This window comes from Phascolarctos cinereus, unplaced genomic scaffold (assembly GCF_003287225.1).
Source record: "Phascolarctos cinereus isolate Bilbo 61053 unplaced genomic scaffold, phaCin_HiC Scaffold_4;HRSCAF=312, whole genome shotgun sequence".
Taxonomy (NCBI): Eukaryota; Metazoa; Chordata; class Mammalia; order Diprotodontia; family Phascolarctidae; genus Phascolarctos; species Phascolarctos cinereus.
In genome coordinates this window covers 156,048,323-156,063,935 of record NW_027555847.1, presented here as the reverse complement: position 1 = coordinate 156,063,935, position 15,613 = coordinate 156,048,323, and the positions used below count along the sequence as shown (strand labels likewise).

The 15,613-nt window shown below is 33.5% G+C and overlaps 1 protein-coding gene across 9 annotated transcripts in view; it reads left to right on the top strand.

The window, feature by feature from the left end:
- AGTPBP1 (ATP/GTP binding carboxypeptidase 1) overlaps positions 1 to 15,613 on the top strand; it is a 229,603-nt gene that overhangs the window by 70,851 nt on the left and 143,139 nt on the right. For 7 of the 9 annotated variants that reach the window (XM_078152680.1, XM_078152679.1, XM_078152676.1 and 4 more), the window contains 5 exons: positions 2,567 to 2,634; positions 8,358 to 8,421; positions 9,504 to 9,650; positions 13,130 to 13,261; positions 15,312 to 15,405. In XM_078152680.1, the coding sequence (XP_078008806.1) occupies positions 2,567 to 2,634; positions 8,358 to 8,421; positions 9,504 to 9,650; positions 13,130 to 13,261; positions 15,312 to 15,405 (505 nt within the window). Of the gene's footprint in view, positions 1 to 2,271; positions 2,455 to 2,566; positions 2,635 to 8,357; positions 8,422 to 9,503; positions 9,651 to 13,129; positions 13,262 to 15,311; positions 15,406 to 15,613 lie in introns of those variants that run through there. The other 2 variants (XM_078152681.1, XM_078152682.1) reach the window with 2 other exon arrangements.

The window sequence follows — 15,613 nt, the reverse complement described above, 5'->3', positions numbered from 1 at the left end:
CTCATATCTTCCATTTCTTGTCTCAAAATCTATTTATATCTTCACTCATTCTCTCCTCCTTTGCTTCTGTCTGCAGAAATGGCTGTTCTTGCAAATTCTGATCCTTCTACTTGTGCCCTTTATACTATCCTTCCTATCTTTCCCAGGAGTTTGTCCCATTCATCCTTTTTTCTCTCTTTGATCTTCAGTCTTTCCCTGTCTACTGACTCCTTTTCTGCCACCTATAGACCTTTAAAAAACAAAATAAAACCAAAAACTACTTGACCCTGTAGGCTCCTTTGGCAATTACTTCTATCTTTATTTTCCCTTTTATTGCCAAACTTTTACAAAAATTGTCTATATTTGCTACCTCCATTTTCTCACCACTCACTCAAACACTGAGGAAAAAGAGCCAGGTACAGTCAATGTTTTGGCAAACTAAAAAACCCAGATAAAATTTTAATACAGTCTTTTTGAAACATTTGAATACAGAACAAAATAATTATTATAAGGATTGTGTTCATTGAAAGGTGAGTTAAGAACAGTGAATTAAGTATAGATTACAGGGTAATCTAACCTAATTATATCATCATTGCTTGGCATTTGAATAATATGAAATGTTGATTTCATAATTTTATTTAGTAATGGAGTATTCTTTTTAAACAAAGTGAGTTTTACCTCTTATGTTATAGTTTAAATTATTTGTTAGCCTAGTATACATTTTAAACATTTATATTCTATATGAGAGTTTGAATAAAGTATTTCCCCCCTGAAATCTGTATTGCCAGTTGGCCTAAGATAATGTAGAAATGAAAACTTTTCCAGTGTTTCAGTAGCTGTGTTCTGTGTAAAAAAGAGGTGTAATTTATTTTCTTCTTTGTATTATAGTTTAGAATTGAATATTCTTAGTATAATTCAATTCACAAAGAATACCATTTGATTTTCTCTTGAACTGAATTTTAAGTACAGTTTACCTATTTACTAGTATTTGAAGTTTGCCTAATGTGGATACAGTTGATCTCTCTGGAGGACATTTATCCGAAATTTATCCAAGAACCATGAATTGAGCAAAAGTGGCTTAGATGTGTCACATAATCAAAATTACGAGGACTTTATTCACAGCAAAGCTCTTAAAGGTCCTTATTGAATACCTGCTTATACTTTAAGTGTATTGAAACCAAAGAAGCTTGAATGTCTGGTTTGCTAGGCCACAGAACAGTGTTAGGGAATGGTATGATAGTAAGAAAGGGTAGTTGATAACTTAACATTGTGAAATTCAGAAACAAAAACTCAAAACAGTCTCTAACATGTTTTTATGTTTTACATATGTCTGTGCAAGTATAGATATGTATGTAATTTTGAAATTAAAACAAACTTTTGTACCCAGTAACTCATGAAGACATTGTATTATAGCCTAGTGTGATAATTGATGCTTATAAGGAAGACCAAGAGTCAATTAGTTATTTGTTTATTAAGTGAAAGTTAAAGTGTACATATGCATTATACTCTGTTTATGAAGATAAGGCAACTGCATAACACATTTTTAGAATGATTTCTGTCCAGAATGGTTAAAATAAAATGTTAAAAAGAGTTATCAAAAATTTTTCTTATGGGGGGCAACTAGGTGGTACAGTGGATAGAGCACTGGCCCTGAAGTCAGGATGACCTGAGTTTAAATTCGACCTCAGACCAAGCACTTGACACTTACTAGCTCTGTGACCCTAGGCAAGTCACTTAACCCCAATTACCTAAAAATGAAAAAAAATTTACTTATGTGGAATGATTCATAGCTTATTATACTGGACAAATTCAGTGATAATGAATACCATTCAATTTGTCTCTGTTTTAGAAGCAATATCCTCTTTTAAGCTTTGGCCCTCTCACTTTGGGTACTTTCCTATTAAAAATGTTACCAAACACTCTTTACTTCTCTGTATTTTGTTTGGCACATAGCCTTTTCTTCTAGTTTCTCTCTCATCAAAGGAAGAAAAATTAAAGAGAGATCCATACAAACCTGCAAATAATAGAGAAAAAGTTGCTTCCTCTTGGATGATGGGAGAAGACTTTTAGGTTTCTTTCAATTCTCATGATTTCAGAAGCATCTCCTTTAGATTACTTTTATGAGTGCCTTAGTAATATTGTACTATTCAAAATTTTAAAAGTGTCTTAAAAACACACTTTAAAAGAGAATATTAAGTTTTCTTTCATGCCATTTTTGATGAGAGCATTTTCCATTTGTAGACCTGGAAAATTTGTGGGAGGCCTGGTGTCCTATTTTTACTGATTCCTATTCCTAGCCTTTGGCATTGCGTTTGAATTGTTGGACTGGAGAACAGGGACCCACTTGGGCCATGTCAGGAGCAGTGGTGAAATGAGGGGAATACTTCATTCACTGAAATATGGAAATCCATCATACTATACCCTGGAGAGTAGGGTCATCTACACCAGAGACAGGATCACCCAAGAAGCAATTTGGTAGGTGTCTTGGGTCTGTGGATGGTGACTTTATCCACTATAGTTACAAGATAGCACAGATATTTTTCTTTTCTTAAGTTATAAGAAAAGATACTATGTTTCTGTCTTTCAGAGAAAATCAGGAAAGAAATGACAGCCAAAGGTTCTACAGGAATGGATGTTCTACTCTCAACATTAGAGGTAAATACCTAAGGCTTAATAATATTTGTAGTTATGATTTCCCATGAGAAATGCTAAGTAGCATAATGAATACAATAAACATTAATTTTTTCTCCCTTAATTTTTATTAATAACATGTTGAATTATTCCTTTTGATCAGTGGTTTTGACCTAGAGGTATATTTAAAGAAAAGTAAACTTTGTTTTTTTGAGTATTATTATTATAGTATAGTTATCTTGGGAAGTAATAAGCATTCTAATTTTATGTGATTGTAAAACTAAGTGATTTAAAACATGAAGTTTAAATTAACTATGACCTAATTCTAACTAGTAGGAAATGAAACTATACCTAGAAATAAATAAATTTAGCTTATAAAAATGAGTATTAAAATTTCATTGTTATGTTGTAAAGTGGTGATATGTAGGTAGTAATTTGAATTTAATTGAGATTATTACATGATTATTTAATTTAATTAATTTAATCAAGATTATTACGTTATTACTTCAGAAGATTACATTAATGAGGATACTATTTTCGCTGACACAGATATTAGTGAATTGCTATGGCCAAAAAAAAAATTACGTCTAGTGATAATCCTCTGACCTAAACCTTAGTTAGACTTCAATGACACTCAGAGATCTGTGGCTATACAATCATTTTTATTTCTCCTTAATTATTGCATTCTGCTGCAGTTCCAAACCTTGAGCTTCCCATACTGTCATCTCCTCCCATCCTCTTAGCTGAGGACCTTGCTGCATACTTTACTGAGAAAATATAGAAGCTGTTTGCCATGATCTACCACTTCTCCCTTACTCTGTATCTTAAAATGCCTTGACATCATCCTCCAATTTCTTCCCTTTTCTCTATTCTCTAATGAAGAGATAATCTTTTGCCTCAGCAGAGTTAATTAACCCCTTTTACTTGCACCTTTCATTCTATCCTTTTCTCTGGCAGATTACCTTTAAAATCATTCATATGCACCTTTCCTTCCTCTCCCTCTCTCCAGTTTTTCCCTGTCTACTGACACACTCCCTGTCTAAAAAACACGCACAGGTCTCTTCCTTCCTTAACAAACTCTCACTTAGGAAAAACTGTCAACACTAATTGTGTCTACTTCCTTTGCTCTCACTCATGTCTTAACCCCATGTAATCTGGCTTCCAACCTCATCTCTCATCCGAAACCAATTTCTCCAAATTACCAATGATGTCTTTAAAACAATTTTTATTTAATTTTTTTAATCACCAAAAATCTGCCTCTCTTGCCTACTCAACCCCCTCGCCCCCAGTTGAGAGTGAAATAAAAGCAAAATCCCTGTCACAAATATCTGTAGTGAAGCAAATGAAATTTCTATATTGGCCATGTCCCCTCCTAACTCCCTCCCTCTTCTCTCTCTCTCTCTGTGTCTCTCTCTGTCTCTCTCTCTTTCTCTCTCTCTCTCTCTGTCTCTCTGTCTCTCTCTGTCTCTCTGTCTCTCTCCCTCCCTCCCTATCTATCAATATATAGATATAGATAGATATAGATTTAGATATCTCACTTTGCATTCTAAGTCACTTATCTTTCTATCAGGAGATGGGTAGCATCAGTCTTAGCCTTCTAGAATCATGGTTGGTCATCACACTGATAAGAGATCCTATTTCTTTCAAACTTGTTTGTCTTTTCTATATTACTGTCATTATATAAATTGTCCTGTTCCTATTTACTCTATATCAGTTCATATAGTCTTCCTAGGTTCTGAAACCATGTCTTTCATCATTTTTTCCAGCACAATAGTATTCCATCATATTTATGTACCATAACTTGTTTCTCTGTTCCCCAATTTAGGGGCACTTCCTTAGATTCCCATTCTCTGCTATCTCAAAAAGAGTTATACATATTTTTATTTTATTTTTATTTTATATAATATTTTTAATGCATTCTTAGAGTTTATTTTGCTTAGAACTAATTCCTGCCTTAACTTACCCTCTCTCTAATTCCCCTCTTTTCACTTTCCCCCTTCTCCTTCTTCCTTCCCTAGAGTGAAATATATTTTTGAACCCATCTATGGGAGTATTTGTGTATTCCTTCCTCCTTTGAGCAGTTCAAATGAGAGTGGAGTTCCAGCATCAGCCACTCCTTCCACCCTCTCCTCCTTGTTTGTATAGTTGCCTGCTTGTGTATCTTGATTGTGTGAGATAATTTCCCCTAATTTTCCTTTCTGTCCCTTCCCTTCCCTCGATGCCTCCCCCCCCCCCATTCCCTGGGTATTCCGTTTCCCTTTTCTTTTAATTTTTTTTCTCTTAAGATCATCAATACATATAGGATTACTTCCAGACTTTGCCTAATTAAACTCCCTTGATGAGTCCTGATGATGACAGAGTTCAGAGGGAATATGTGTATCATCTCCCCATATTAGAATGTAAACAGTGTATCCTTGTTTAATCCTTTATCATTGTATGTTCATGTTACCTTTTTATGTTTCTCTTGACTCCTTTTTCAATCTTTTCATCTGGAATTTTTGGAAGTATTCTCCTTCAGTAAAGGTCCATCCCCTCCCCCTGCCAAATGATTATACTCAATTTTCCTGGATAATTATTTATTAGCTGTAGGCTTATATCCTTTGCCTTCTGCAATGTATTCTAAGCTCTGTTTTCCTTTATAGTGGTGGATTCTAAATCATGTGTGATCCTGACTATGGCACCTCTGTACTTGAATTCTTTCTTTCTGGTTGCTTTCAGTATTTTTCTTTAATCTGGAAGCTATAGATTTTGGTGATAACGTTCCTGGGAGTTTTCATTTTGGGAATTCATTCTGTTTCCACTTTGCCTTCTGCTTCAGAGATCTATGTAGTTTTTCTTAAGAGGTCTTGAAGTATATCTAGGCTCATGTTTTGGTCACAATGTTCATATTGTTTCAATGATTCTTAATTTTTTTCTCCCCACTCTACTTTCCAAGTCAGTTTTTTTGTGCTATGAGATACCTTAGATTTTTATTTTTCTTTTTTCTTTAGTTTTTTCACTTTGTTTTAATATTTTTTGTTTTCTTGTGAAGGGTGGGTATTGGAACCCTGTTTTACTGCTTCCTACTATTTTGCCATCTTGGCCTCATGCTGCCCTCCATTCCTCCCAGTGATGTCTTAATTTGAAAATCAGATGGACTTTTCTTAGTCCTTATCCTTATTGACTACTTTGAAACTATTTTTACTGTTGACCACTCTCTTCTAGTTTTTTTTTGTGAAACCACTATTTCTTGGTATTTTTCCTACATGTCTTATGAATACTACTCTCTCTCCTTTGCTGGATCCTCATCTGTATTTTTCCCCCGAATTATGAGTTTATTCTAAGCCTCTTTTCTAGGCCTCCCTTCTTGTCTTCCATCCATCTCTCTTGGTAACTTAATCAGTTATCATGGGCTCAGTTATCACATCTACACAGATGACTACCAGATTTGTATATCTGATCTTAGCCTTTCTCCTGCACTCTAGTTCCCCAGCCTGTTGGACATTTCAAACTGGATACCCCAAAGATATCTTAAATGCAGCGTGTCCTAAGAAAACTTGTTATTTTCCTCCCCAACCCACTTATCTTCTGAAGTTTATTATTTCTTTTGAGATGGCAAGACCATGCTTCTAATCAGTCAAGTTTATAACTTTATAGGCATTCTTGATTCATCACTTTTACTCATCCCACATATCCAGTTAGTTTTGTCTTGTTGATTCTGGCTCTACAATGTTTCTTACATTTATTTCTTTCTGTTTACTCAGATAGCTACAACTTTAATTCAGTCCCTCATCACCTCTTGCCTGGACTATTTCAGTAATCTTTGAATTGAACTTCCTGCTTCCATTCTTGCCATACAGCTGCCAAAATGATCATTCTAAAACACTGGTCTTACCATGTAGCTCACCTGCTCAAGAATCTTTAGTGACTCCCTGTTCCTTCTAGGATAAAATTCAAATTCATTTATTTAGCATTTGAAACCCTTTACAACCTCACTCCAACCAACTTTTTCAGCCTTATTTTTCTATCATTCTTCTTCTTGACTTCTTTGGTCTAAACAAACTGACCTTCTTGCTGTTCCTCACACATTACATTCTCTCTCCTTTGCACAGGCTAGCTTCTATGTCTGTAACCTCCCCTCCCTTCTTTTTGCTTCTTAGAATTCCTAGTTTCCTTTCAAGGTTGGCTTAATTGGCTTGCATGAGACCTTTCTTAATCTTTAAACTGCCAGTACCTCCCTCTTCCCCTATTACCTTGTTCTTATTTTGTGCATATAGTTGTTCTAAGCTCCTTGAGGACCAGGGCTGTTTCATTTATATGCTTGTTGATTGGTTGATTGAAATAACCCTTTGTTAGGCTTGTACCTGAAGGCTTTTTACTTTGGTAAGTAAGACCTGACAGAGCTAATGCTTTGTTGGCATTGCACTGAGAACTCACAGTGACCTTCATATCTCTTAATCATAAGCCACATGAATAATGCTTTCGTGGAGATAATAGTATCATAGATCTAGAACAAGAGTGTCCTTCAGCAGCTCTCTAGTCTGATCCCCTCATTTTACAGATGAGGAACCTGAGGCCCAAGGTTTTGTGTCTTTTCTAAGATTACACAGGTTAGAAGAATGAGCTGTATGTATTCATAGACTAATGTCTGTGTCATAAGTGTAAAAATATGGATAGGAGAGTGTGTTGGAAATTGGAGGTACATGTAAGAATCTTTCTTAATGTCATTAGGATCCCACATTCATTTTCCCTTTCCCTTTTAAAAGAAAAATGATTTCCTTCAAAATTGGAAACAGACAAATGTAATTATGAAAATGTATTGAGAACAGTAGATTTTAGTGCATATATTTATATATTTTTTGATTGCATTTATGCTGAAATTTGATAAGTAAGTGGTATAGTTTTATGTTGACAAACTTTGGGAAATTATCTTTTGTGCAAATATATATCTTAAGACAGTCTTTAGAGGAATTAATTTCTTCTTTTGGCCCTGGGAAGGATGAATGTATTATTGAGGTAATATATTCATTCTTGGGAAATATTGAATGGTCATATTTAGTGTAGAGTTTTTTTATGTGTGTCATGGATCCCATTGACAGTCTGGTGAAGCTGATAGACCCCTTCTCAGAAAAATGGACAAAAACCACTTACTTCCAATTCTAGTTATTGTTTTAGGAAAATGTCTAAATGTTTTTGAAGTTATAGACTTTTGAACTTAGTCTTATCCCTAGGCCTCCTTCAAATACCTGTTGTTAATATGTCATTGTCCCTGAGTATATGTGCATAAGAAAAAAATTAAAAAATGTATTATAATAAGGGTATATAATGAGAACCCTACTATTGTGAAAGAGTAGTAAGAAAACATGGAAATCTCCCCTAATGTTAATTCATTCCCTTATAATCCTAATAACTTACATTTATGTGGCCCTTTATGATCTTTGGAGTTCTCTCCTCATGATTCTATGAAGTATGTTAGTGTAAGTATTATTATCCCCATCTTAAAGATGAGGAAATTGGCTCTCTTAGAGGTTTAGTGACTCAGCCAGGGCCTGACCCTTGTAAATGTAAGTTTAAGGATTAAAGATTCTGGAGGGAAAAAGACAAGGACGATAGTGGAAAGTGAGAATAATAGAAGCCTGAAGGCATTTGATCTTAGGCCCACAATTGAGAAGGGAAAGGTGCACACAAAATTTAGATAAAAGCCAAAAGACAGAGTTTGGTAACTATATACAATGATTTTAATACTGGAAATAAAATATTTATTTCAGAACACGAAAGATCTTCAGACCACACTTAATATCTTAAACATTCTTGTTGAATTGGTGTCAGTTGGTAAGTTCCTTTGATCTTATTGCTGTATGTAAAGAATAATGAATCACATAGATCTGTGATCATAATTTTCAGCCAAAAAGAAGGAGCACAGTCTGATAAAGGATATTCTTTTTTGCAAAGTCCCTTTAAAAGTGTACTTTATTTTCTTGAGATCAAAACTGTCCTGAAAAACTCTTAATATAGGGGTGTCATATGTGAGTATATATAACCCTATTTTTATTTTGATGTATTATAGAATTATTGTAGAATTACATGATATATTATATTATATTATAGAATTATATTATAGAATTACATGAGGGTAACATACTAGGATTTATCTGATGACAATATAGTATTTTTAGGGGCTGTTGTCAAATATGAAACCTTTCTTCTTAGCCCTTTGTATATCATACATAAGTTGTGGTGGGGCTTCCATTTAAAATGTATGTGGTTTAAAATGGATTTGTAGGAAAGGAAGGAATGGCACTGTAGCTGTTTTACCTTTTCTTTTTACCAGAGATATCAGTGTTGCCTCATATTCCTGAGGGGAGGCATCCACAACTCCTTTTTTATTATTTAGGGAAAGCCATAGGATTATAGACCTAGAGGTCATCTGTTCCAAATCTTTAATTTTACAGTTGAAGGAATTGAGAACCAGAGAAGTTAAGTGAATTTACAGAGGTTACAGAGTTCAAAAGTAGCTGAGCCAGGATTAGAATCAGGCTTTGTGATCCTAAGTTCATTGTTCTTTTTATTGCTCCATGAAGCACCTCTCCAAGGTGTGCCTATTTTATTAGTTGTACATATTTTTTCTGTGCTTTTGTTTTTTTTTTTTTAGGCAATTGAGGTTAAGTGACTTGCCCAGGGTTACACAGCTAGTAAGTGTGTGAAGTGTTTGGTCTGAGGTCGGATTTGAACTCAGGTCTTCCTGACTTCAGGGCCAGTGCTCTATATCCACTTTCTGTGATTTTTTTCTAACAATAAGTTAAAGTCTTCAAATATTTAACGTTTTTACTTCCCACAATTTGCATGATGCTATAACAAAAAAAAAAATGTTGACTGTGGCATTGAAAATTGTGTATGTTGGTTTAATTTTGAAGGTGGTAGTAGGAGAGCAAGTGCTTTAGTCTCCAAAGGTGGTACACAAATATTGTTGCAGTTACTTTTGAATGCCAGCAAAGAATCTCCTCCACATGAAGAGTTAATGATTCAAGTTCACACCCTTCTTGCGAGAACTGGACCAAAAGGTAACCATTTTAGTGGAATAATTATAATAACTGGATTATTAGTACAAGAACTATCCTTTGTAATACTGTCATCTGTCTGGAACTGCTAAATTTGAACTTTGAACGGTGTTGTTTAGCTCTTTGTTTTGTAATAAAGCATGCTCATTGAAATCCTTATTTCTAAGTCATTGTTACTCACACTGCTGTTAATCCTGATTTCTTGGAGAGTTGTTAAATAGGTAGGAGAGAAATTGCTGGGTGAAAACAAATAGAAATTGTTATCATTCTTCCTTCTTCAGTAGCATAAACTCTGTGACCTTTATGTAGGGGAGATATATAACATGAGGACGGTTGAAAATATGAAGGAGAATTCTGCAGGTACTTACTCAGTGTTACTGTGTTCAAGGTGCTGAGGAGATACTAATGAAAATGACATAATCCTTGACCTTAAGGAGCTTATGTTTTAACCTGAAGGAACACATGTATTATAAATAAGTGTGATGCAAAGTAGATTGTGTTAAGGAAAAAAAGAGAGCCAAATTGCTCTGAAAAAATTGAAGGAGAAAAAAATCACTTTAAACTTATGTGGGATGAATATAGGGTGGGGTTGGCATTAAAGGTTTTATTAAGAAGATAACCTCTGAGCTAGGGGCCTTGAAGAAAGAGATTTTGGCAGGCAGAGATGTGTTTGAAAAAGTTGAAGAATAAAGTAAATAAACTTTGTTATTACTGTTTTCCATTAATAATTATTTTTAGTGACTACTATATGTACTACAAAATTAGAAGTATAGTCTCCACACACCAAAATGCAAAATGGCTTTCATTACTTCTTCAGTGATGGTGGCAGAACAGGGGGAATGTATCACTTGATTTTTAGACTGTCTATAAACTTAAACTTATCTGCTTTAAATTTGAAGTCGTTGTCCAGCAACCATTTGTAAGGACTGAATCATGTCAATATTGACACATTCACTGTAAATGAAACCAGAAGACAGAAAGAGATTGTAGTTAAGTGGAAAAATGGCTCATAGCCTGTCCTTGGAAATGTAAATACAAAATAGGTGGAATTAGTTTTATCGTGTCCAGAGGCAACAGATTGTGTCATGGAACATTTGGTTGTCTTTGTGTTGAAGTTCTCTTGATAGGTATTTGCAAAAAGACCGCTATGAAAAATAATTGAATATTATGTACCAGTACATCTGTTGTAGAGATTAATAGAGAAATTCTATGAAGAAGTTACTAAGACTTAAATTAATATATACTTTGATACTAACTTGAGTACAAAGGTGGCCAGTGAAAACTATATTAGAAAATAAGAACAGGAATAAGAAATGAGAGAGGTCAAAGACTTGGAGAGTACACAAAACTTTCATGCTTATACATCATAAATAGTTTCTTTAAGAAGAATCAAAATACCCTGCAAATGGCAAGTAGTGAACATCTTAAAATATATTTTAACTGGCAGGAAACGACTTGTTACTGATGTAGGAATCACTGTCAATTCAACTGTCAATGTATAATCAAGTAACTGACTTGTTAGAGCTAAATTCAAATTTACTACAACGCTAAAAGAATAAAAATGAGAAAAATATTTGGTGTACAATTAAGACAACTCCAGTCTGACCGATTTAAATATTATCAATGGTGAAAAATGGGTTATAGATACAATACTATGCAATACATGTAACTCATGTAGAAGTAAAATTGATGTAAATCAAGTACTACATTGAGAAGACCAAAAGAATATAAAATGTTTTTCACTCAGTAAAAATTGGATTTACTGAGCAGAGAGATATGACAGCCAGGGACAACATTGGTTTGGAATGTAAACATGCTTGAAAAATAATCACAGAAAAGGGTAATTATGAGCACTATCACTTTATAAAACAGAGAGAAACAATGGAGGGTAAAACCAGTTTAAAGAAAGCTTAGCAAGAGTTCTAACTAAGCATATTCAGCCTGAGGGTAAAGGATGAAAATGAAAGAAGAAAAGCAAATGGAAGAAAGATGGAAGAGATCTGTGAATATTATTATAATAAACTTGCTGTCATCAAGGAAAGTGGAACCACCACACTTATTCTCTAATATCACAGTCTCACATGTACTTAGGAAAATAAAAATGGTAATAAAGAGAACAAAGATAGGAAAAGCAACTGCATTACACCAAGTATATGTAAGGGAAATCAGTGCTGCAGGTGACAAAATCATTAAGGCTTTAAGGGATTCACAAAGTATCTAAAATGGGAAAATACCAAAGACATGGAAAAATATTTAAACTGTTAATACCAATAAAAAGGTAGTCAAGAGAACACCAACAACTACTTGTTAACATGCCAATGTTCCCCTCTATACAAGAATTTTATGCAATTTTGGCAGCTCTCCTATTTAATGTTAAGTATGACTTGTCCAATGATCTCTTTCATTGTTCATTTAACTACATGTAAAAACCTGGAAAATAAATATTCTTTATCACCTTGGTTTTCCTTGTGATTGGGTGGGTAGGCAAGATTCTTTTAAGTGATTCTGGATTGTGTCCAGAAGGCTTTATAATGTTTCTGGGCTTTGATGCAGTAGGCACAGTGTTATCTACAAACAGGAACTTTTGGAGGATTTCCCCACCTGTAGAGAATACCTCTTCAATTTAGATTGTTCACTGGTTCCCTTCCATGGCAGTAGCAAATACCTTTTATTAGCTTATGACTCTTAGTTTTGTGCTCTACCAGATAGTAGTGATGAGAGGGTCATCAGTCAGGGTTCTCTGAGCTGTTATATCTTCTGAGGAATTTTGCATAATTTTGATGTTTGTATGGGAGAGAGTAATAAAAGGTAGTATTTTACTCTACCAGATCAAATGATTTTTATAATCATCAAGCAATAAGCATATTAAGATCTTATGTTCTCTACATCTTTCTGTGAATTATGTGATGGTAAAGAGATGTTCTAATGTGAAATATCACTTGTATTGCCTGTTTTCTATTAATATCCTGATTAAGGATACCCTTAATGTGTGTGTGTGTAATCCTTAAAATCCTAAATGCTACTGGTCGGCTCCTCCCAAATTCCACTTAATCCCCTCCTAATCTGGCTTTGACTATCACAAAGTGGACTCCTACAATTGGTTCCTTTCTATATCTTAAAAAAAAAGTATCTTTAGGAATACACACACGTGTGCACACACACATAAATCATGCTTATTTTCAGTAAAAATATTTTTTATATTCTATTTATTTTCCTTTACTATCTATTTGCAAGAGAATTCTTCAACACAGACCTATAAATCTTGTTTAACTTGATATAAAAATATCAGAAGTGAGAACTAACTTTTTTTCAGCTTTATTTAGCAGAACTTGAAAAATCTGACAAAAGAACTAAAGTCTTAACTGGCATAAAATGAATGACTTGAGTATGTAGATAAATTACATTTAAAAACAGGAATTAGAAAATAATCTCATCCCATTCTTGAGTTACTTATAAATGCTTTATGTTTATTTTTCTTATAGACAAAAAGTTTGGAGTGAAGTCTAGAATTAATGGGGCCTTAACTATAACTTTGAATTTGGTGAAACAGAATTTGCAGAATCAGCGTTTAGTGCTGCCTTGTCTTCAGCTTTTACGAGTGTATTCTACCAATCGTAAGTGTTGTAAAATTTCTTTCAGTTTACATAATTTACAAAGGAAAGTCCTTTTTAAACATAAAACAAAAGAAAATTGTAGTTTTTTTCAGTAAATTACTAATAATGAGTAATTAATATATTGGAAAAGAGCCAGAATTAATCACATTGTTTCAAAAAAAAAACTTTTAGGAGTTGCAGAATATATAGTTTGATTTTTGGTTATCCAGTGATTAAGCTTCTGTCATTTTAATGTTTGGAATGACCTTGGAAGTGTATTTTTAAAAATATAAATAGAAATAAAAGGGTAATTCTTTGGATGCAAAGAATCTTTTAAAGCAAGGAACAAGAGCCAAAGCTTGAATATTACATTTGATGTGTTGTCTGCTAGCTAATAAAAAGGTGTAAAAGATATTTTATAGATATCTATAAAATGCTCATATAGAATTACAGAAGAATTACAGCAGAATACAGAAGGCACAAGACAGAATAAAAGTAGAGAAAAGTGGTAAGAACAGAGAGGCAGCAGTGGTGCTGGGAATTAGAAGTTCTGATGAGGGCAATGAACAGTAGATAACCTGACCATAGAGAAAAGAGTCAACAACTAACCAACAGGGGATTGAATAATAATAATAATAATAATAATAACAACTCATATGAATATAGTCCTTTAAGGTTTAAAAAGCAGTTTATGTATATTATCTCATTTGATTCTTAGAACAACGCTGTGGGTTAGGTGTCATTTTACAGGGGAGGATATTATGAATTTCTATGTGAAATGGAAACATCATCAGTTAATTCTTGGACAACACTGCTACCACAGTTCATAGCCTATTGAGGAATTCATTATTTACCATAGTATGGTGACCAGTAAAATCCTTTAGCCCCATGATTCATTCCATGTACACTTGAACCATAGAAGTTAGAGCCTAGAAAGAATCTTAGGTACCATATAGTCGCCATTCTCATTGTATAGATGATGGAACAGGCTCAGAGAGGTGAATGAAATGTTTGTCTATGATCACACTTGGATTATATAATAAAAGCCCAGCTAAACATTTCAGCTAAAATCTTCCCTTCTACAAGATAATTATTGCCTTAATGATCGATAATGACTAAAATATTACTGAAATTTTAGATTTAAAAAATGTTGCATCATGAAGCTCTGTTTTCAGAACATTACTAAACTCCATTTTTAGCAGAATTTTTTTTATCTCATTGCTTTCACATGACTTATTTTTTGTATACTTAAAACCTTCAATTGATAACAAAAGCAGAGGCAATATAGATGTTTACATTTAAGAAAAAATCTAGGTATAATCTCTTAACATCCAATTATGGTGAAGATTTCTGTTTGGCAAAAAGGTATCAAAGCTTTATGTAGTGACTAACTTATTTAAAGGAATATTTGGTAAAGGCAAATTTGCATCATTTGGACAGTTCCTTAGGGTTTCATGATGAGATTTCTAGGTGACATTGATAATCTATCTTGTAATTGAATTGTAACATAAGCAACTTCAACTTCATTAAAAATATTTTGGTGTACTTTTTAACAGTTTATGCAGACCTTTTTCATGAGAATTCCCCAGATAAAGGTGTTGGTTAAATTCTTCATGAAAGAAAGTGTTCTGAATTACTTTTAAAAACCCTTTTCTCTGCAGTATATTCCTAATCTTTTTTACATAGAAACTTTTTAAGGGAACAATTCTCAAGTTTTTTCAGAAAGTCTTCCTTAAAGGTCTATGACCTTGGACTTGACATAGGACTTTGCTTTTCTCTCTCTTATATATAACTGTCTTAGTGTTTCATTAAAAAAAAAATAACAAAACAAACAACACTATCTTTTTACCCTGAGTTAGTGGGTATGTACTATCTTTATAATTGGTGACTTAATCCTAACTAAATTCCTTCCCTCACTGAACACATTTAGTAAAATGTGAGCATTTCACCTATAGCTTGAATATGATTATTCAGTGGGATGTATATTGTATATATATACATATACATATATATACACATATACCCATAGACATACTTAGTTTTTGTGGTTTAAAACTTTTTTTATTTTTAGCTGTCAATGCGGTGTCCTTAGGGAAAAATGGAGTTGTGGAACTGATGTTTAAAATCATTGGCCCTTTTAGTAAAAAGAACACTGGCCTTATGAAGTGAGTACATAAATGTTTTGTAAGTATGAACAAAAGTGCAACCTAAACTTCTCTGTGCCTTGGTTTACTCATGTGTAATACTAGAAGGTTTGATTAAAAAATTGAAGTTCTTTTCAGCTCTGAAACTCCAACTTTATAATAAGACTTAAAAGTTCATTGATACATTTTGTTTTTATATCAGTCATTTCCAGATATTCCTTCCCCTTCC